At 39.5% G+C, this 22097-nt stretch overlaps 1 protein-coding gene across 1 annotated transcript in view; it reads right to left on the bottom strand.

Annotated features, from left to right (window-relative positions):
• Positions 1-2986: 2986 nt before the first annotated feature.
• The window catches only part of sts (steroid sulfatase (microsomal), isozyme S), a 32653-nt gene continuing 13542 nt past the window's right edge, over positions 2987-22097 (bottom strand). Inside the window, exons 5-10 of the mRNA XM_084402838.1 lie at positions 21626-22040; positions 12967-13103; positions 8182-8319; positions 7865-8024; positions 7452-7573; positions 2987-4523 (exon numbers count right to left, since the gene is read on the bottom strand). Of these exons, the coding sequence (XP_084258964.1) occupies positions 4150-4523; positions 7452-7573; positions 7865-8024; positions 8182-8319; positions 12967-13103; positions 21626-22040 (1346 nt within the window). The 3' untranslated portion in view covers positions 2987-4149. The remainder of the gene's footprint in view (positions 4524-7451; positions 7574-7864; positions 8025-8181; positions 8320-12966; positions 13104-21625; positions 22041-22097) is intronic.

Below are 22097 nucleotides of genomic sequence, written 5' to 3'. Positions count from 1 at the left end.
CACACGACAACCATTTTGACTCTTCCATTTTGAAAGTTAATAAAGAGATCATAAACTAACCCATATGAATTGAGCGGTTTAGTCCAAATTTTCTGAAGAGTCTATGGATTGAGATTGAATTTAGACTTTTATTCACATATAAACATTAATCAACAAACATAAACAGAAGAAAAAGAAAATTTGGACTAAACTGCTTGGTTCATATGGATTAGTTTTAAGATGTCTTTATGAACTTTTTGAAGCGTCAGAGTGGTAGTTGCGTAGCTGTCAGTGGAGGGACAGAAAGCTCTCAGATTTCATCAAAAAGATCTTCATTTGTGTTTCAAAGACGAAAGAAATTCTTGCCGGTTTGGAACAACATGAGGGTGAGTTAATTACAGAATTAAATTTTTTGGGTGAACTAACCCTTTAATAAAAGAATGTGGCCTAGACCTCATCAGAACAGTAGAATCTCAATGCGTCAGCGTTTACACCTGTACTTCGAGTTGTTCACTTGTTTTTTGACACACAAGATGAATGTTAATGCCAGGTGTGAACGGCACCACTCTGTGACTACACAATCATCTGAACAGAATGGTTCCTGAGAGATATGGTTGTCATTATGCTATGTAACTGTTTGATGATGTTTTTGTTTTATTTGTTTTGATTTTTGGTTAGAAGACCTCAGCTAAGTTCCAGGAAAGGCTTCTCCCAAGACCGTCAAGGACCTGATTGACTCTGCAGAATCTGCTGTGAAAGATGATGAAACTGACGATTCAGGTTAGACTATAGTTCAGAATAAGTTTATCTATACGCATTAATGCATTTTTTGCTGAAGTTGTCACATCTGTTATTTAGAATGGGGCAGCGATCTTGCATCAATTCCTCTCCTCCTTGATTTGATTCCACCATCACCACAAGGCTACAAGAGACCTTGAAAGATGTCCTCATATCATGCTGAACAACACCTTGTCGTCTTTAAAAAGGTCAATTTGGACATTTTTGTCACACTACCTATTGTCTGGCTCAAAATATTGCCATTTGGGTTGATTGTATTGTGGAAAACTATTATAAAGACAGCCAATTGGAGAGCTGACTTTGAGTGTTATTTTTGTCTTTGGCAGGGACCCACATACAAGAACACCTTGATTGCATTGAAGAGACCACACAGCACACCTGCTCGCTGATGGGACAAATAGGAATTAGATTCATGGATGCTACACAATTGTCACCAAGTAGTTTTCTGCAATCTTGATCAAATCTACAGTACCTGTCATATTTGTTCATGTCTTGGCAAATGTGATGATTTTATGCTTTTTTATTGACTTTTCTTTTCTGTGCAACTCATGAATGTGATAATTTGACCTTTACACATCTGGCATATGTTTTAAAGGAGCCACTTTGCCCATTTGTTAGGATTTATACATCTGTCTGAAGACTCTTGATTTTATGTCTGATCTTGTATACACTATACATACACTATATAATAGTGTAAATTGTTTTTGCACTGAACAGAATACTTTATAAATAACACTTAAAGTGTAATCCACTATATAAAGTATACAAGCCACACCGAGGTTTCAAATGTGGCTGTTTCAAGATGTACATTTTCTTCTGCACTACTGTGAATGTCAAACCTAGTCTGGTATTACATCTGTCACCTTGCTGTAACCATAGTTTTACCTGTTTTTCCTCATCCATATTCGTCTAATGTCTGTATATCAGTGGTCCCACGTCACAACAACATACCTAGAATCAGCGGTAGGGTTCTGCGGTGTCAGGTGCAGTGAATAAGGCGACTCTTTATAGTCCACATGGGATAATTTGCCTTGTCAGGAAGCGTCACGTTAATGATAATTTTGGGCTAAATTGCCAGAGGCTGAAAGTGGTAACAGGACAAACACATAAAAACATAGGAGCCCCGCCAAAACCTGACTAAAATTAACAGCAGTTAATGTCAAAATAGAGGACAGAGCTGATTATATCTGCTTCAGTGCTCAGATGAACAGTGAATATGGCTGTGTGAGTCATAAACATTGCAGTCTTTAGCTGAAACACAACAGTAAGGAATGAGAGGCCACTGAAGTTCAATAATTGCATTTCATATAAATTTAAACTATAACTTTTTTTATATATATATATATTTAAAAACATTACATTTAGTTGGCACAATAGTACATTTACATTAATTAGGCTAGTAGTTAGCATCAAAATTGATATTGTGATATTTCACTGTTATCTAAATATTTGAACATCTCTAAATGTGTGCTGTGCAAATGAAAGATAAAATATGATAGAGCAAAAGAATGAACAGTTAAAGTAACAGAAGCTCATACAATACATTTGAGGAGGATTAAGTAAGCATGAAAATAACTGAAGGATAGATTAAGCCAACTAATAAGATTAATAATTAATAATTTAAAAATGACAAATGCAGTCAATAAACAGGTATTGGTACTCTGTATCGGCAAGTACCAAAAATAAAAGTATTGGTATCGGACTCATTCTGGAAAAAGTGGTCTCAGTGCATCCCTATATGAGTGCAGCTTTAAAGATATTTATGTTTCAATTTCCAAAAAGTTATTACAAATAAAGTTTATATAGGTTTTAGAAACCTATCCTTAAGCACAGCATATGTTCTCTGCTTGTGCCTTTGATCATTTAAGCCAAGCAGGCCTTCCATAATGCAATTGATTGATCTCTCCCCTTTGCAAAAGCACCCGGAAAATCAGAATGATTGAACTTGTCTATTTTGACATAGGCCTAGATCTTTTTCGGTTTGAGGAGACCCATGCTTCAATTGCTTTTAAGGCTCCCCTGGGTACCGCCATCTGCTCTTTTAGCTTTATCTTTAAAGTCAGTCTAAGTCAGTATCTGTTCACATAAAAGTGATTCAGTTTAGTAGATATGCTGTAAGAAGTGGTCAAAAATGTTTTCAATTGTATTCAGAAAGATGCTAGTAAGAGTTATTTGATCATGTCAAGTAACACCCACTTGAAATTATTTTAAGAACTTGCACTATTTATTCAGGACTGTGGATAATCATGGAATCTTGAGGAAATTAGGCATGATACTGTATCAAATGGTAAACATTAGTTAATGATCAAAAGCTCATAGAGCTGACACTCTCAAATATGAAATTTACCTCATTTAAATGACTATCAATATCTGATTAGCAAATGTGTTACATATTGCAGAAACAGTGATAAATACATCAAGCCATGAAGTACAGCATAATTTCAATAAATATCACATCTGGCTCTTAAAAAATTAGGCAAAACATCTTTTTATTTCCTGATACAGACCATTTTTAAATGTGATGAGATTAGTGTAATGAACATGATGTTGAGAGCGTGGAGAGCCTCTTGAGGCTGGCAAACCATCCAGCGCAGCCTGATTAGTCACAAAAATAAGCAAAACATATTGGATACCAAAAATACTACAAAAACCCTCAGAACACCAAAGCCTGTAAGAGGCATTATGGGTATTGAGTTGTTACCGGTTGCAGGCGAGATCAAAGCTTACGAGCATAAAGGTAGTAATTACAGCTTCACAAAATCCCTGAACTTCCGCTGTTGAATCAGGATGATGCATCTCCAAACTAGGAGGAATACAGAACTCAGAACAGAGAATCTGGCTGCAGTTACAAACACTCCAGCCACAAATGACCTTAGATCTTGTTATACGCAAAAAATGTGTGCAGTATTGTTTTCCCTTCTTTTTCGTTTTTCGCTTAGGGGTTAAAAAGAAAGCAGCGTTTAGATATGTTAAAATGTGCTGTGCGCTTACCTCTCGATAGCAAAATAAACACACAACAAAAATGACAGCGGTGAGAAAACAGCACTTAAGGAAGAGTTCATAGCGGAGTGGTTATGTTTGCACCAGGTCTACAATTCGGCACTCCAATCAAGTCACTTCATGTTACATTTATGTGTAGTTCATACAATAGATTGCTTTAAAGCAAGCAGCTTTACAGTATTAAAAAAACAGTGTCAGTGTTGCTTTTAACTAGTAGTACAACTTCAATTTCTAGAGTAAATTGTAAATAAAAAAGTGAGTAAATTATGGCAATTTTTCCTTTTTGAGTGAACTATCGCTTTAAGTATTACATGCCCTCTCGTTGTGCATTAAAGCCACATGATTTTGTGTATCGGACTATTTTTCTTAAAGCTAATGTCGTAGCTTCTCTATCTGATGATCTCGTTCACATCTGCAAAGCTGACTGAGAGAAGAGCAGCAGGGCTGGAGCCAGGGCTTCCATACTATTTGCAGAGGGGAAAGCTGTAATGGGACGGGCTTTAGACTCTGTGTATGACGGCTTACTGCTGCCCTTATGACCTTTAGAACTGAGTAGAACTGGGGCTCAGTGTCTGGACTCAGGGGGGTGCTTTCTGACGGGTCTCTTGACAGGTCATAAAGCAGTGGAGGGTCATGGAACGTGATAAATGGCTTGATGCAGAAGCAGATATGAGTGTGGAAGCACGCAGAGCTGTTCTGTGGGTAGAAGTCAGGTGTAAAGAAAAAGGCCTTCCAGATTGCACTACCTGGAAACACAGGAAATCTTGTTTTCAAATGCAAAGAATCATCATCTCCTTTATCAATCCATTTCTCAATATACAGTAAAATAGTATTTTTACACAGATTATGATCATAGAAAAGTCATGTGAAAAAGAAAAAACACCCTTTAGAATTTAATGGTTTTACGTATCAGAACATGCTAAAAATCATCTGGTCGTTAGCGGGTCTTAAAATTAGCTAAATACAACCTCAGATGAACAACAACAACTGACATATTACACTGTGTCATTATTTATTGAACAAAAATAAAGCCAAAATGGAAAATCTATGGGTGACAAATAAAATACATCCTATGATTTAATTGCTTGTAGAGTCACTTTTAGCAGCAGTAAGTTGAAGGAATCTTTTTCTGTATGACAGTATCACTCTCTCGCATCATTCTTGAGGAATTTTGGCCTGCTCTTCTTTAAAAAAAAAAGTGACATGTGAAGGCCAAGTATGGTAACCCATACTCAGAATTTGTTCTCTGCATGTAACCCATAAAAGTTAGTGCACACACATAAGGAGTAGTGAGCAGTGAACACACACTGCAAACTGTGGACACAGACCAGGTGGGCAGCCTGTGGTGATGCTGTGGTGCCCAGGGAGCGATTGGGAGTCAGGTGCCTTGCTCAAGGGCACCTCAGTCACTCCCTGCCGGTATTGAGAATCGAACCCACAACCTTAGGGATACCAGTCTGACTCTTTAACCATTAAGCCACGATTTGCAATTTAGCCTCAGGTCATTGAGGTTTGTGGGCTTTTTTTAAAAAAAAATTTACACAGCTCTCTTAAGGTCCCGCATCAACATTTCAGTCAGGTTGAGGTCTGGAATTTCACTGGGTCATTGCAACAACTTGATTCTTTTCTTTTTCAGCCATTCTGTTGTATATTTGCTGGTGTGCTTGGGATCATTGTGCTGTTGCATGACCCAATATCAGCCTAGCTTTAGCTGTCGGACAGATGGTCTCACATTTGACTCTAGAATACTTTGAGTGGACCATGAACTCCTCTGTATACCAATGACTGCAAGGTGCCCAGGTCCTGTGGCTGCAAAACAAGCCAAAAATCATTCACCAGCGTGATGGACAGTTGGTATGAGGTGTTTGTGCTGATATGCTGTGTTTAGTTTTCGCCTAACTTGGTGCTGTGCATTATGGCCAAACATCTCCACTTTGGTCTCATGTTCAAAGGACATTGTTCCAGAAGTCTTGTGGTTTGTTCAGATGCAACTTTGCAAACCTAAGCCGTGATGCCATGTTCTTTTTAGAGAGAAGAAGCTTTCTCCTGGCAACCGTTCCAAACAAGCCATACCCGTTCAGTCTTCTAATTGTACTGCCATAACTGAGACCTGTAGAGTCTGAGGTGTAGTTCTTGGGTGTTTCGCGATTTCTCTGAGCATTGCACAGTCTGAAATTTGCTGGTATGTCCACTCCTGGGAATATTGGCAGCTGTCTTGAATGTTTTCCATGTGTGAATAATCTTCCTTACTGTAGAATAATGGACTTCAAATTGTTTGTAAAGGGCAGTATAACCCTTCTCAGATTGACGGCAGCAACAATTGCTTCTCCAAGATCATTGCTGGTGTCCTCCTTGGCATTGTGTTAACACACACCTGAATGCTCCAGACCAGCAAACTGCCAAAACTGCTGCTTTTATAGAGAGGATCACACTTGCTGATGATCAATTAATCAAAGACATTTCATTAGCAGCGTCTGATTTCTACTAACCCTCTTAATTCCTATGAAGCAATAAGGGTGAAGTTAGTAGCTTTTCCATTTTTGGCCTAGTTTTTGTTAAATAAATAATGACACGGTGTAATACGACTCCGCAGTGACGCTGCTGACGTAAGACGCTGCTGACGTGTTATCTGGTGCGCCCGAGCTTTGTTTACAGTCTGAGGGAGACGCACGCTGTATTCAAGCTATTCTACATTGTTTGTATTTTGGTATTGCTATATTTTTTAAAATGGTGCGTAAGTGTGCATGTCCGCAGCGTCTTACGTCAGCAAGCGTCACTGCGGAGTCGTGAACGCGGATTGACAACAGACCCGAAAGAGAATACAATGCTGAATAAAGTCGTAGTTTTTGTTATTTTTGGACCAAAATGTATTTTCGATGCTTCAAAAAATTCTAACTAACCCACTGATGTCTCATGGACTACTTTGATGATGTCTTTATTACCTTTCTGGACATGGACAGTATACCGTACATACATACATTGTCAATGGAGGGACAGAAAGCTCTCGGACTAAATCTAAAATATCTTAAACTGTGTTCCGAAGATGAACGGAGGTCTTACGGGCTTGGAACGACATGAGAGTCATTAATGACATCATTTTCATTTTTGGGTGAACTAACCCTTTAATAAGGATTCATCTATATTTAATTTATACACTGATGTCTATGCAGTGTTATTTTAAATTTGATTAGGCTACTTTATCCAATATCTGTACCTAATCTAATCTGTATCTGTTAGATCTACCTGTGAAACCTGAAAAGCACTGTTTATTTAATTTGCATCTTTGTTTTATTTCTTTATTTGTGCTATTGCTTATAGTTTGATTATTTGTTCTTATTTTATTATAGACTGTTTCCTTGACTTTAATAGTGTTTGAAATCTACATTTATGTAGATTTTTTTTTTTTTTTGCATTCTTGCATTCCATGTAAAAAGTCTGGCAATTAGCAAATAGCAACTGAAGCTTCAGTGTGTCCGTAGGGACATCTTTGTCAGGGACATCAGTTTTCATCTATCTATCTATCTATCTATCTATCTTGAATCACTTGAAGAGCAACTCAGCAAAAGGTCTACTTTACAACTAACAGAATAAAAGTAATTATTTAGATGATCAAAATAGTTATTAGTTGCTTCATGAGAGTGTAGAAAGATAGGTGCATTGAAATTAGGACTCACTGTTAGGATGATGCCATCGGACAGCATTCAGTTCGGCATTGCAGTAATGAAACATAAATTCATGTTCAGAATCCTCCACTTGCCCTTGCAGCAGAGGCATGAGATCATGGCCATCAATGACTCTGAAATGGAAACAAGTTGTAATGCATTGCAACTACTAGCCTATTTAGTGAGTCTTTTTAGCAGTTTGGGTGGCCAAAACACAAAACATCATTATTCTATACTAATTAGCTAATTTGGGCATATGTTCATCTTATTAAGTAACTGAAAATACAATCTAATCAATTGATTTCTGTATATCCAAATATTTCAATGTATCTCCTGATTATTAGCATCTATTATATCTGTATCTTGTATCTGTTGTCTCAGTAACCAAATTCTTGACTGACAGATCTTGTTGCTAGGCTACAGACCTGTCACTAGGTATGGAAGCACCAGCTAAATTCAGCACCGTGGGGAAAATATCCATGTTGCTAGTGGGCTCATCAATGACCTTCCCAGCAGGCAAGACACCTGGCCAACGAAGAATCCCCGGTATCCGAATCCCACCTTCCCAATTGGTAGACTTGCCAGCTGCTCCAGTGAGGGTATGGAGAAACAGAGGGAGTGAAATCGCAGTGACTGTTCAACTTTTAAACTGAAAACAATGCTGAAATGTGATACTTTGTTCACAAGGGTTGATAAACTGGCCCTCAGGACTATTCTATGGGCAAACCCTCAGACAGAATACCTTTGTATATGCTGCTATAACCCCCGTGCATCTCTCCGTGAATGGAAATTTCTTCCAGGTGAGGCCCCTGATCTGAAGTCATGTAAACCAGAGTGTTTTGCTTCAAGTTTAAGCGCTCCAGAGTCTGCATGATTTGACCTAAGAATAGCAACAGCGTAGTGAGAAGTCAGACCGACAATAAGATCAATATTAAAATACTACAATCAACCTGGGGCAACATTTAGCTTATCTACTTATCTTAACTACTTAAAAAGCTAAATCTTCCAGTGCAATGCAGTACTGAATTGATTTCTCAAACACTGTCACTTGGGGTTTGTTCAAACCCATAACACTTAAGTATAAACTTTAAATCATTTACATGTAGCACACACTTTTATTTAACCAATTTACAATTGCAGTTTTTGGGTTTATAGTAAATGCTCTGATTACACTTTATGTGATTTAAGTTTAAGTGATGCCGAAGAGGAGTATCTTCAGTTGTGTCTTGAAGGTTGTGACAGTATTAGCAGATCTAGTGGATGATGAAAGTTTTTTCTACCAGTTCAGTTCAAACCACTTAACATGCACTACAGACTCTATTCGAACTTTGTTTTGTCGATGTATATACTACTACTACTATAATACAAATGTAAGAATGCATTCCAAATATCCTTCATTGATAACTGGCGTCCTTGTAAAATCCGCATACCGTCTTTTTTCCATGCATTTGCATTTTGAATTGTACTTGGCATTTTTTCATGCATCTGAGGTATTTAAAGGGATAGTTCACCCCAAAATTTAAATTATCTCATTTATTCTTTATAAAATTTATTTTGTAGAACGTTGGTAAGCAAACATTTTTGGTTTCCATTGACTTCCATTATGTGAATGAAAAACTGAAAAGTGAGAATTTTTTCTAAATATCTTAGAAATTCATTCAGGTTTGGAAAAGGGTAAGGGTGAGTAAATTATGACAGAATTGTCACATTTGGGTGATCTATCCCTTTAACCCTCTATAGCCACCATTACACTGCAAAATAGACAAAAGTTCTGATACACAACTTCATTAACACAGAAATTTAAACAAAACATTAAAGGGTTAGTTCACCCAAAAATGAAGATTATGACATTAATGACCCTCATGTCGTTCCAAGCCCGTAAGACCTCCGTTCATCTTCGGAGCACAGTTTAAGATATTTTAGATTTAGTCCGAGAGCTTTCTGTCCCTCCATTGAAAATGTATGTGCGGTATACTGTCCATGTCCAGAAACATGGTATACATGGTATACACGGTATACTGTCCATGTCCTCATGAGGGTGAGTCATTAATGACATAATTGTCATTTTTGGGTGAACTAACCCTTTAACACTTATTTTGTTGCCTTCAGGCTTTTTTTATTCTACCAGTCAAATGTTTTGATACAACTGACTAAATGTAGGTTATGATCTTAAAAACCATTAGACATTAAAGCTCATGCTTTAATACTTCAATAATACTAGACAAAAAAAAAAAATTGTGTCTAGACATAAATTCCCAAAAAAATCTTGTTAACTCAGACTAGAACCTGACCAATGAACAGAGGAAGAGCATGCAAGTGAGGGCCAGGGAGGATGATGGGAAATGTAGTGACCGTGACAGCTGGTATCAATTAATTAATTCTGCTTATTCTCCCGAATACTCAAGTATGACTAAGATAACTGTCCTTCGCTTTAAAATGATCGCTCTTGCACAACAGTGATGAGAGTAACCATTCTGTGCTATAAACAATGGCCTTACTAAATTTATATGGTAACTATACTCACACACAAAAACTCCATAGACATTTTTAGAACCCATTCATTGTGTCCTTTTAAGGGACACTCTCATTGGTTTGTGATAAATTCTTTCTCGGCTCAGCTACCTCAGAAGATAAATTTAGCAAATCTGATAAATCTGATTAATTAAAGGCAAGAAAAAGCATAAAGGTGTAGTTCAGTTCGAGATAATAGCTTATTACCAAGACTTGCATTGTAAGGCCAAATGTATGTTGACTTCCAAACACCACACCTATATGTGTTTGTTGATCATTTCATTTCAAAATTATTTTCCAAAGCAGGGGTGTCAAACTCAGTTCCTGGAGGGGCACTGTCTTGCACAGTTTAGCTCCAACCCTAATGTTATGTTATGAGTAAGAAATCTTAAATAAGCATTACATTACATAAACATGCTTTTCTTTTAGTCAGCATTCCAGAGTTCTAATGTGTTCCAGGAATATGCATTGCATACATGTTTGTATTTAGGTCATGGTCACTTTAAGATCGCGCTGTGCTAAATGTCCTATTACGCGATCCGTAGTTGGGAAGTAAATACTCACGCACTTCATGAGCGTTTCAGCGGTTTGCTCGAGTTTATTTTCATGGCGCTTCAATCGCATCTGCCTACTTCTCATGTCTGACATAGCATCGTCGGTATGTATACTTTGTTTTGTGAGATTATTCTGGAAGTATTATTCGTTATTTTTGTCAATAATTGTAAGTTTGTAGAGTGTAATCTGCCGATGGTTTTGAACTCACGTCGGCTATGCATATGCTAGCTCTCACGTGTTAATTTGTTACGAGCTGCACAGTAAAGGTGCTATAATGACCAGAATGTAGTTCACATGTATTTCTTTATTAGTGTTAAAATGAGTACAACAAAAATGCAACAGTAATCGTGCAAATTAGCCTTTATTAATGTGTAATTTGTTTTGTGTGTTGCAGTTTCACTATTTTCCTTAACTCCAATAAACCTGTGGAACTAAGAATTAATCTTCAGAGTCTTGGTGTGGGGAAAAAGTTTAGCTGGCTGTCAGGATATTAGGTTAACATATCGAGGACGGCACACCTAATTAAACACACCTGAACCAGCTAATTAAGGTCTTTGGGATTACTAGAAGCTTCCAGTCAGGTGTTCTGGAGCTGGTTGGAGCTAAAAACTAAAATAATTTGCTGTTTGAAATCACCCCCTAAACCCTCATTCACTATTCCCTACATTACTCCACTTGAAAGAGTGAATGAAAACGAGTGAGTGAATTCAGACACTGAGGGCTGCTGATTTTGCATAGTTTGTGCTTGCTGTTTAAAAATAATAATTTGAAACGTAGCAAACTGGCAGATCCAGTAGTAATGAAAAGATTTATCTTGAACTCTGCCATGGAAACTAACATAAACATTAATTAATCAATTTAGTAACAAATAAAAAAAAAGGAATTTATACCTGTGTATATTACGTTGGACCAGCGCGGTTTGGAAAATGGATGGATGATTCAGCTGCGGCGCAATCTCCATCTCGGGAATTCATTCAGTGTGCGACTCTCATAGTGCATTATGGGTATTCTCTAGCCGTTGAGCGTACATCGGTTGTACACTCGTTGTTGCCGTGCATTGTGGAATTGAATGAGTGCACTCAATAACGTCCACTATGGTTTTGGACACCACTACAAATGGCTGTCCCCTCAAATAGTGCCCTATTTAAGGGTATAGGGGGTGATTTCGGACACAGCCCTAGACACAGGCACATGTGTCTAGGGCTGTGAGAGATACTCCACCCAGAAAATGAAAATTCTCTCATTATTTACTCACCCTCATTCCATCCCATGTGTCTTGACTTTCTTTCCTCTTAAGAACACAAACGAAGATTTTGAGAAAAATAATCCATCTCTATGAATGCATATTATGCAAGTTGTGCTTCAAACCACAAAAATAAAAATGACAGGAATCAACACAACTTAATTTGATGAATCAATGTCTTCTTAAGCCAAATGATAGGTGCATGTGTAAGAAAATCGAAACTTTTAACTATAAACCATAATTTCCGGTCAACTGTCATACACAGCTGTCATGACAGTGCCGTGAAGCATTACGTCAGCATGTTGTGAAATATTTATGTTCAGATCTGTCAGTCCTGCCCACAGCTTTCTTCCAGCACGCACGCACGCACGCACGCACACACATTTTTCCTGCGTCCTGCTGGCGACTATCAAATGTTTGCACAACGAGGACACGTGTTAATTTGGCGAATTTGAACTAGTCTCGAGTATAGTTGGTACTGCAGGGAGTAATGCCATAATAATAAAAGTAGTGACAACGATATGCATCTGTTGATTCTGTTCATTCATTCTTGTCAAAGCTACCCGCCGTATTGACAACACGCAGACGCACGTCCGTTTTCAAACCAATCAATGTCAAGATGCAGCCCATATAGATGATGAAGACAGGACGCAAATACGTCATGTAAAGTTCTTTAGTGCGCTCGCATAATTGCAATTTGAAACCAAACCAAAACTAACCGAATACAATGTATCAAAACATGAACTTTGGTTCGGACCTTGGTGCGGACTTTCAGGTGTGAAAACGCCCTTACATACATTTGCATTATATAGACTCACAGAGATGGATTACCCATATATAACTGGGTCAGCATGAGGGAAAATGATATGTAAAAGTTGAGAGAAATTTTAATTTGGGGTGGAGAAGTTCATTTTTGGGTGAACTATCCCTTTCATTTTACAGCATGTTAGGGATGTTAAAGGGATAGTTCAGCCAGGTTTGGAATGGAGTGAGGGTGAGTAAATGCTGACAGAAATGTCATTATTAGGTGACCTATCCCTTTTAAGATAACAGTCTGATGGAACTATTGAGAGGGTCTTGTATAGGCTATGGGGTGCACAAATTCAAGCATGGTAGTCAAGGAGGTGTCCACATACTTTTGTCGAACTTGCTTTTAAACTTATCAATTTATCTTTAGAATGTTTTTGTGACAAGGCAAAGTCAAAAGTCATTCAGTACCTACACTCCAGTCAATCTCCATGACAGCGTCACCATAGAGGCCATGCTGGCTCTTCCCCCTGAAGAGAGGAGAGGCAAAAAGTCCAGTGTGGACTTGAATGAATGAGAAGAAGAGCAAGAAAGGACTCTGTGAATTCCTGTGGGGAAAACAAACAAACAAACAGAAAACCCTTAATGTTCCATCTTGCATTACCATTGGACAAACACAAAGCACATAATTGCAGGGTTGTATTATCCCATCAGATTAGGGATCAGAGTCTGGCTGAAAGGGATTTGCTTCCATGTGAGGTTTCATAAGGCTTTGTTGACATGTCTTACAATAGTGCAAGGAGAGAATTTAAACTTGAACATTACTATAAGAATCTATTATTGGTTTTACAGATAAAAACCACAATTTCCCAATAAACCGATTCTCTGATACAGCTAAGAATTAAGGCAGAGAGATACTGTATTCTAATTAAAGGAATAAAAAATTCGGTCATTATTTACTCACCCACTTGCCATTTTAAGCCCTTATGACTGACTTTCTTCTATGGAGCTCAAAATGACACATTTTGAATTTGAACAGTTGTACTTATTCTATTTCACAAAATAAATTGGAACTGATGTGTTTAAACTTCAAAGGACACAAAAGGACCATTATAGTATCATAAAAGTGGTCCATATGATTTCAAATCTATTTCAGCTCTCCTGAAGCCAAACTGTGGTCATTATTCACTGACAATTACATGTTTATGGTGTTTTCGTGTCTTTTTTAGAATCTTGAAAGCCTCAAGGCTGGAATAGAGACTTTGCAGATTTGGGGCAGTCAGAATTAACAGATTTCAGGGGACCCCATGCCAGGGGTTCAGACAGGAACATTTGTTAATAATAACATTGATAAAGACTTTAATTTAGCACTTTAATGTTCAAGGTTATTTTATATCATGATATATGTTATAACCAAATGATTAATATAATTGTTATTATTTCTATTAATAGTAATACTAATAATATATATTTTTTTTTAATTAACATTAACTGTGATTAGAAAATGAACACAGTGCTGTGCTCCACTCTGAAACATGCAGCACATCAAACTATATATTTATGAAAAAATTCTATATTGAGAGTGAGGAGTCACGTGCCGATTTGGGTTGATTTGGGCGGGGTCTGAGCCGGTCGGCCATGACGGTAGGAGACGCTATCGGTTGCCAGGGGCAACGCCTTCAGAACTTCACAGAGGTGCGACTAAACATTCCAGAGCTCTTTAATTTTTGCGCATTTATTATTTCGGCGGGACAGAGACGGATCTACGAATATGAGAAAGAAAAGGAAGAAATTAAAGCAATGCAAAAAGATAAGGCGAAAGAAAAGGGACCTTACAGGAACAAGCTCACACCAAGCGCAAAACAGCGGTATTTGGAGAAGCTCTCAGGCATCCAAAATATCGACCCATACGAGCTCCCTGCAGCGGAATGGCACAGAGACCTGGACCATTTACCTCCATGCACATATATGGACATCGTGAATTATCTTGTTTTTGGTGTAAGTTACAACACAATGCAGGAGTTTAAAAGCCACAAGTCTTTGGAAAGTTACGAGGGTTTCTGCTGTGGCTGGGTGCAGGACATGGCCATCTACAAGACTCCAGGTGGTGAAAACAGCGTTGTACTGGCAAAGGTACGTTTCTTCACATGCGTTTTAGTGTGTTGTAATTACATTGTCATTTTGGTCAAGAAGTGTCTGCTAAATGCAAAGTAATTAACTGCGACTGTTTCGTAAACACTAGATTGTAACGAGATGTTCAATGTACACAAACGTTTCCAACATGTTTTGATGTAGGCTAAAGCGGTGTATGTTTAGGTATTTAGTTGTAATTTGATTTTAGCCCAATGACACATACTGTACCAGGTTTTTGTGTTGGGTGTTGGGGGCTGCAAAGTGGACAAGCCAGTTCTGGGTTGGCTAGGGTAGTTAAATGTGTGATTGTAAGATGTAAATGTCCTGGTTAGATTAAAGCCATTAACAGTGTGAATGCAAGGTGTATGAGATTCAGACGAGGCTGCAGACAGATTGTAATCTAAAGTGTAAACTGTAACTTGAAATAAAAATGGGCACTTTCTGTCTTAAATGCTTTTTACTGTTTCCCTAATTTATTTACCTTTATTTATTTAACAGGTCCTGCATTCACGGCGGCTCAGTGAGCCTCCTCTTACTCCATGGGTGATCTTAACACCATTGGGGCAAGTGTGTTCGGCCCACTGCACCTGTATGGCCGGCGTAGCGGAGTCGTGCACCCACGTTGGAGCCCTGCTCTTCATGGTCGATGCCTGTGTCCGGCTAAAGGAGAAGGCCACGGTCACAGATGAGCCGGCGTACTGGAAGCTCCCAAGCAGCATCAACAAGGTGCAACCAGAGGTTGGTCACCAGATCAATTTTATATCTGCAGCAGCCAAACGCAGATCTCTGGACAGACAAATTGATGGTGAGACCAACAATAGTCCAGAGCAGAGAACACGTATGGCCAAAACAACACCAACACCAGAAAAGCTGGCAATATTCTACCGGCAAATCAGCATGACAGGCACAGGATCTGCCATTTTGAGTGTGCTCCCTGACTACTGTGAGCTGTTTAGAGATCCTGTTCGGAGCCTACAGTCTCTGGTTAATGGAACTGGCCTTAATAGGAGTGACCTACCTGTGCTGCAACAGCACTGTCAGACCATAAAGATCATTGCAGATGTGTCTGAGGAACAGGCAGTGCAGATGGAGAGACGGACAAGGGGACAGCACACATCATCCCTTTGATTTGCTGCACGGGCAGGGAGAGTCACGGCCTCCTCGATGCATAGCGTCTATGGAACAGACCTCAGTTCTCCAGCACTCTCCATCGTAAAGAGGGTGTGTTACCCAACTCGTGGGCCAGGAACAGCTGCCACCATTTGGGGAATCAGACACGAGGAGACAGCGAGGCAGGCATACACTGCCCAAACAGCACACCAGCACACCGATCGACAAGTGCAAACCTGTGTTTTTTTTGTCAACCCGGCCTTCCCACAGGTAGAAGCCTCGCCAGATGCCATTGTAACCTGCACCTGTTGTGGGAAAGGCTGCGTGGAAGTGAAATGCCCAGCAAAATACAAGGACTGCACAATCCTTCAAGCTTGTTCATCAGATGACCACAACTTCTGCTTACATGTAGTCAATGGTCAGGTGCACCTTAAAAAGAATCACCAGTATTACACACAAGTCCAGACCCAACTGTTTGTGACAGAGAGCTCCTACTGCGACTTTGTAGTGTGGACCTTGAAGGATACTGTGATTCTGCGCATAGCTCCAGATAGTGCTTTTTGGAATGCACGACTACAAAAGGCACAGGACTTCTTTGTGAAGGTGGCTCTCCCTGAACTTGCTGTGCAATATTTCACTATCCCACCTACCTCTCAACCATCATCTGGTCACAGTGTGCTACGGGAACTACAACAGCCACAGCCACAACAAGTAGGTGGGAAGAGGCCGAGAAAGAAGCCTGCCAATAAAGCAGCCGAGAGAACAAAGGAAGTGTGGTGTCTCTGTGCCGGACCAGAGGAGGGTGAAATGGTGGCCTGTGACAATGAGAACTGTCCAGTCCAGTGGTATCACTTCAGTTGTGTGGGGCTTGTGGACAGACCCTCCCCTGACACGCCATGATTTTGCCCTTCTTGTGCTTTGCCCTTCTTGTGTTTTTTTGTTTGTATGTTTTTTGTTCTTTTGCACTAATAACAGTATTATTATTTTATTATTATTACTTATGTTGTCCATGGAAATATTTATACTTTGAATGCACACGTTCTTTTGCACTGTTTTTGTGTTCTTTTGCACTGTTAACTTTTCCAAGAGATTACCACCACCCCCCCCCCCCCCCCCCCCAAAAAAAAATAATAATATATTCAGTTCTCAATAAATGTTGTTAAGCCATATCAAGTTGTTTCAAGCATTTATTTCAAAGAAATTAAAAAGTAATGAACAAGGCACTCAAACAACACTTTTGCACATGTTCGTTAAGGCACAGCAAACAGTGACAATCTTATCTAAAGGCATTAGGTTTTCACCCTCACATTTGACAAGCATGTGCACAGGTACAGTTGAGTGTAAGAATTTGAATTTGTTGCGCACAATACCAATCAACGTGAATTCTGAGATGTGCTATGGCCCTAGTCTCCTCCACATCTTTCGCCTCCAGCTGTGCACGACCCCTTGTGAATGTAGGTATTTTCACTTCAGCACACATCATGCCCACACTTTCTCTTATATTAAAGCCCCTATCTGCCAGCACAATGTCACCTGGTAACAGTTTGTTCAGTAAACCACTTTGCTCAGTTATATGCTTGTCACCTGTGCGCCCACCCCACCCGTTCGATATGAAGGAAATGACACCCTGGGGCTGATCACAATTAGGTATTTCATGGTGTATGCGTGTTTGTATTGAGAGAAAGTCTGTGCCCTTGCCAGTACATTTGAGGGTTTCTCGATGAACACCTCGACGCAGTCCACAATGGCAGCCACATTTTTTCCCAAATGACTCCACAAACTGGTGTGGCATACTGGTCAATAAGCATTCCCTGCTTGGCCAGTGCACCAATGGACACAGCTGTGCGTACATCACTTCAAGGGTATGGTGAAAGGCATCGGCGACTGTTGTCCTATGTACTCTAAACAGATGGCTGAGGTGCTGTATTGGAAGGTCTAGTCTGAGGCGCATTAAAGTCAATAGGACAAGCTGGAAGGGTGAGAGCTTCTTCATCCTACCTTGAGGCAGATATGGAGTAAGGGTGAGTAGAAGTGTCTGGAACAATGCAAAGTTTGGAAGCCCCGTGTAATACTTCACTGTGTTATCATCACCACTCAGAAAGTTCTCATTCATCCGGTACTCATCAAGCTCCCGCTTCAGCTCTCTGTTTTCTTCCAAAAGATTGTTAATAACATCTCGTCTAGATGTGCAGAGTCCACATTCCATGTCCTGGGCTGGTGGTGGCGGCTGCTGCTGGTGGTCCTGGGCTGGCGGTGGCGGCTGCTGGTGGTCCTGGGCTGGCGGTGGCGGCTGCTGGTGGTCCTGGGCTGGCGATGGCGGCTGCTGGTGGTCCTGGGCTGGCGATGGCGGCTGCTGGTGGTCCTGGGCTGGCGGTGGCGGCCGCTCCAGATGCTGCGTCCTGCGCTTTACTTGCAGCTGATATCTCGCTCCATCTGTTTATTTAACATTATTGTGGCCTAACCGCAGGGATGGTGTCCAGTCAGGGTGGTTCTCCAACATCTCATATGATGGTTTACCTACAACAGAATAATTAGATTATGAAAAATCTATGTAATCAATGCTTTAAAGTGGCAACAAAGTAGCATAATGTCATGAACAGAATCTCAACTATTTTTTAGTCATCTCATAATCTCATATAATGGTTTACCTACAACAGAATAATTAGATTCTGAAAAAATCTATGTAATCAATGCTTTACACTGGCAAATCCATCGCAGAACACATGCAAAATAAAGATAAAGCCTGAGAGGGTAACGCTACTCATGGTATGACAAAAGGGCTCAGGGGGTACACAAGACAAAAAAAGGTTGGGGACCACTGGTGTAGAGAACAAAGAGACAGAGACAAACGCACTACAGCGACCATATTCCACCAACAATATTCCACCAACAAGGTAGCATAATGTCATGAGCAGAATCTCAACTACTTTTTAGTTAACATTAATGGTTGAGCATTTTCGAAGAGGCAACAGTTTGTTAGATAGTTAGCTAGGCAGCAACTTCAGATGCACTTCAGGGTTTGCAACAACATTAGGTAACCTACACATTTTTTAGAGAACGTACCCGAGTGAAAATGCAGAGAACACACTCTCATCGACTGGGGGGTGAGATCGAAAGTAAGGTCCTTTCTTCTTATTGCAGCCAACCAAGCAATCCGGCGTCTCCTCGTCAGGTCAGAGACTTGCTCTCCCTGATGCTGTGTCCATTTCGGTAACCTAAAAAACTGTATTCCATCGTTCCTATGTTTTCCATATGTATCGTGTGAGGTACTGGAGCAGTTTTTAACGCAGCAGTGACTTCCAGGCATGGTAAAACAGTGCGGAATTGCGAGAACCTCCTCTACTACCGAGTTAACAACACACGTAAACAATCATGTTTTGCCGCCGGAATCCTGCCAACATGGCGGAGAGGGTGAGGATCCCGCGAGATCCCGTGATATCGAGGGGAGGGGCTCTGTACCATGATGACAACTCATCACTCTCAATATGAAAAAAAATTTAAATAACTTGTTGAGAGGACAACACTTAAGTTTATCTTTTCAACCTGTGTTTTTGTAATGAAATTCAATAGCATACCGTAATAAAAGTATCAGCAGAAAATGCATAACTGTGCCTGGCTGTATTTCTATAAGACCTTATGCGCCAGAGAAACGAGGGCGCAGCCATTTTAAGAACATTGTCTTTGAACTTCTGTTTTTGCGGTTGCTCTGTATAATTCTATGGTATTGCTGTCCAGGATTAATTAGCTTTTGAAGTGGATTTACTTACTGTAAAGTTAACGAAAGTTATCACGAGGATTGTAATGTTCAAAGCAGATGTCTTAACAAATGTCAGTAGACCGGGAAGATTTTAAAACGAGCCGATCATTCATAAATACGCAAGATCACTGTGAAAATACAGACCGGAAGACAAAAGACAACGAGCACAGCGCTGAAAAGGAGCGGGGTTACATTAGGTTTATACTAGTTCTATATACCAGTGGCAAGCGGTGACTTTTTTAACTGGGAATGCTGGGTGTCGCGCTATGTCAAAAATGCACCTGGTGCATGTTGGATGGGTTTGTAATAAGCGCGTTTGTTCTAGACAGTGTTCGCTGCTCAATTGTTTACTCATAACACATGGCAACACAGCTAAAAGTTTCCTATATTTGAGCATTTATTGAAAGTAGCCTACATTTACCTGTAGATGCCTTAAGCACCCGTAAAAGCTGTCGAGCGCGACGCACGAAAGGGTGGTGTGCAAAATATGCAGTATTTTTGTTATTCCGCTAGGTGGCACTAATGTCACAGAAACTACATGCTTCACCTTTTAACGGTATGGTGCATCGTGCATTAGGCTAAATCAGAGATGACAACTAAAAAACACCATGGCAGGCGTCAATTCAAATGTATGCTAGAAGGGTTTTTCTTTTATTAACAATTAAAAATAAGTATAATATAATAAAATTACTATTTTAAAAATAAGTTGAAATAATGCAAAATGATGACGGTATCAAGCGCATAGACTACGATTAACAGCCTTGGACAGTTACAGGTCTGCTTACAGTAGATCTGTCTATAACAGTTTATACGTTTTCGTTAAAAATAAATGTCTATGGAGAAAATAAAATACTATGAAATAGTTTCCGTTATGACCTTTCTTTTTTTTACTTGATTTTGTATAGTTAGTCTTGTATCAAACACAATATAATTTTCGTTGATTGAGATCTGGCAGCAAAAGCAGATTTTCCTCTTGGGCGAGCGATCCGCGGACAGCTTACCCTGCACATTAAATCCCCCATATGCCAGCAAACCAATGAGAACGCGGGACAGTGATGACGATACATAACAACATAACAAGAGCGTAACAGCCAAAGCTGCTGTGAATCGGCTTACCCGGAACTATCAGTTAGTGGCAGATTTGAAGAAAATGGCAACCGTCGTTTGGCAAATAAATAAATAACTGAGAGTTACTGTACTGTATTACTAACATTATATTATCTAAGCTTTATGATACACCTCAAACAAGGGAATTTATAGTAATTTATAGTGTTAATACTAATCAGTCCATGAATGGCTTATGCAGAGCATTCGCAGCTTATATGGACCACATGCCCCTGCTAATATACAATATCAGAAAGCTGCAGTCCCAAGCTACAAAAATCATATTATTATTATGTTTTCAATAACCAATATTTCAGAATAATATATATTTTTATGAGAAGCAAACTGACATACAATGTCTCAGAGAAATGTATCAATTTAGTGAGCTTTATGCTTAACTACCTATCTGCCAATACAGTCAGGGAAAAAATAAACTTAAAGTTTGCTTTAAAAAAAGTCAAATTTGCTGTAGGTAGGTGGGCGTCATTTTGAAAATCTGCTCAGGGCCCCCAAAATACTAAGGCCGACCCTGAGTGTATGATGGGCACAGACATTTTCTTTTTTAGGTTCAGACTGATTCCATTCAGACAGAGAATTTCAAAAGTGTTTGATATTTTGAGACAATTTTAGAACACATACTGTTTTCTTTTGTCATTTGTCTCCTAGCAACAAGGTGCATGTTTCTGTGTGAGAGTTTGTGTTCGAAACTACTTAAAATTCTGGACATGTGTAATCCTCAATCATTTAGTGCAGTTTTTAGCCCAGTTTTTCCTCTATAACCATTTTTTTAAGCCAGCAAGTGTATGAATCCTAGTGTTATAAAATCTGTCTACCTTTAAATTCAGAGGGTTAATCAAATTAATAATGCAAAGGCTTAAGCAAGACCTTCAATTTCAATACAGACCTTTCTAAACTGGATTGGCAATTTCCCTTGATATTAGTTCAGTAACTGCATTTGTAAGCTCAAACTGGGTACCTAAAAAAACGTTTTACACTTTAACATGGACATAAAAAGTAGACACATACCTTTCCAGATACTCTATGGCTTCACTGGTCATCCTTTGAGTGAGGTTCTCTGATGTATATGGTTGCTCTACAATCTCCGCCCCTCGCATGACAAAACAATTTAGATTGGGGAATGTGTACAACAACACACCAAAGAGACTCACAAACACCCCTACCAGGACCAGAAAAACAAAAACTACTTTCCTGGTCACAGTTATTGTCCCTCTAATATGGAGTAACAACAGGGAAACCAGACCAATGCCAAGGGCCTTGTATGGGATGTGAGCATGTACGTGATGTAAGACAGAGCCATGTCCAGGCTGGCAGTCCCGAAGGTGCGTCATAATGGTGCCGTAGAAGTAGTCAAAGCCATGAGAGTTAGGATGGTGGCAGTGGTCGGCACTATCTTCACAGTTGAGACCCAGGTGCCATTTCCCTAAAAAAAAATGATACATTAAAGAAAGAAAAAAAAACAATGCATAGAATTTAATGT

The sequence above is a fragment of the Rutilus rutilus genome, assembly GCF_951802725.1.
Source record: "Rutilus rutilus genome assembly, chromosome: 2".
In the NCBI taxonomy this organism is placed as follows: Eukaryota; Metazoa; Chordata; class Actinopteri; order Cypriniformes; family Leuciscidae; genus Rutilus; species Rutilus rutilus.
This window is presented reverse-complemented; position numbering and strand designations above follow the sequence as displayed.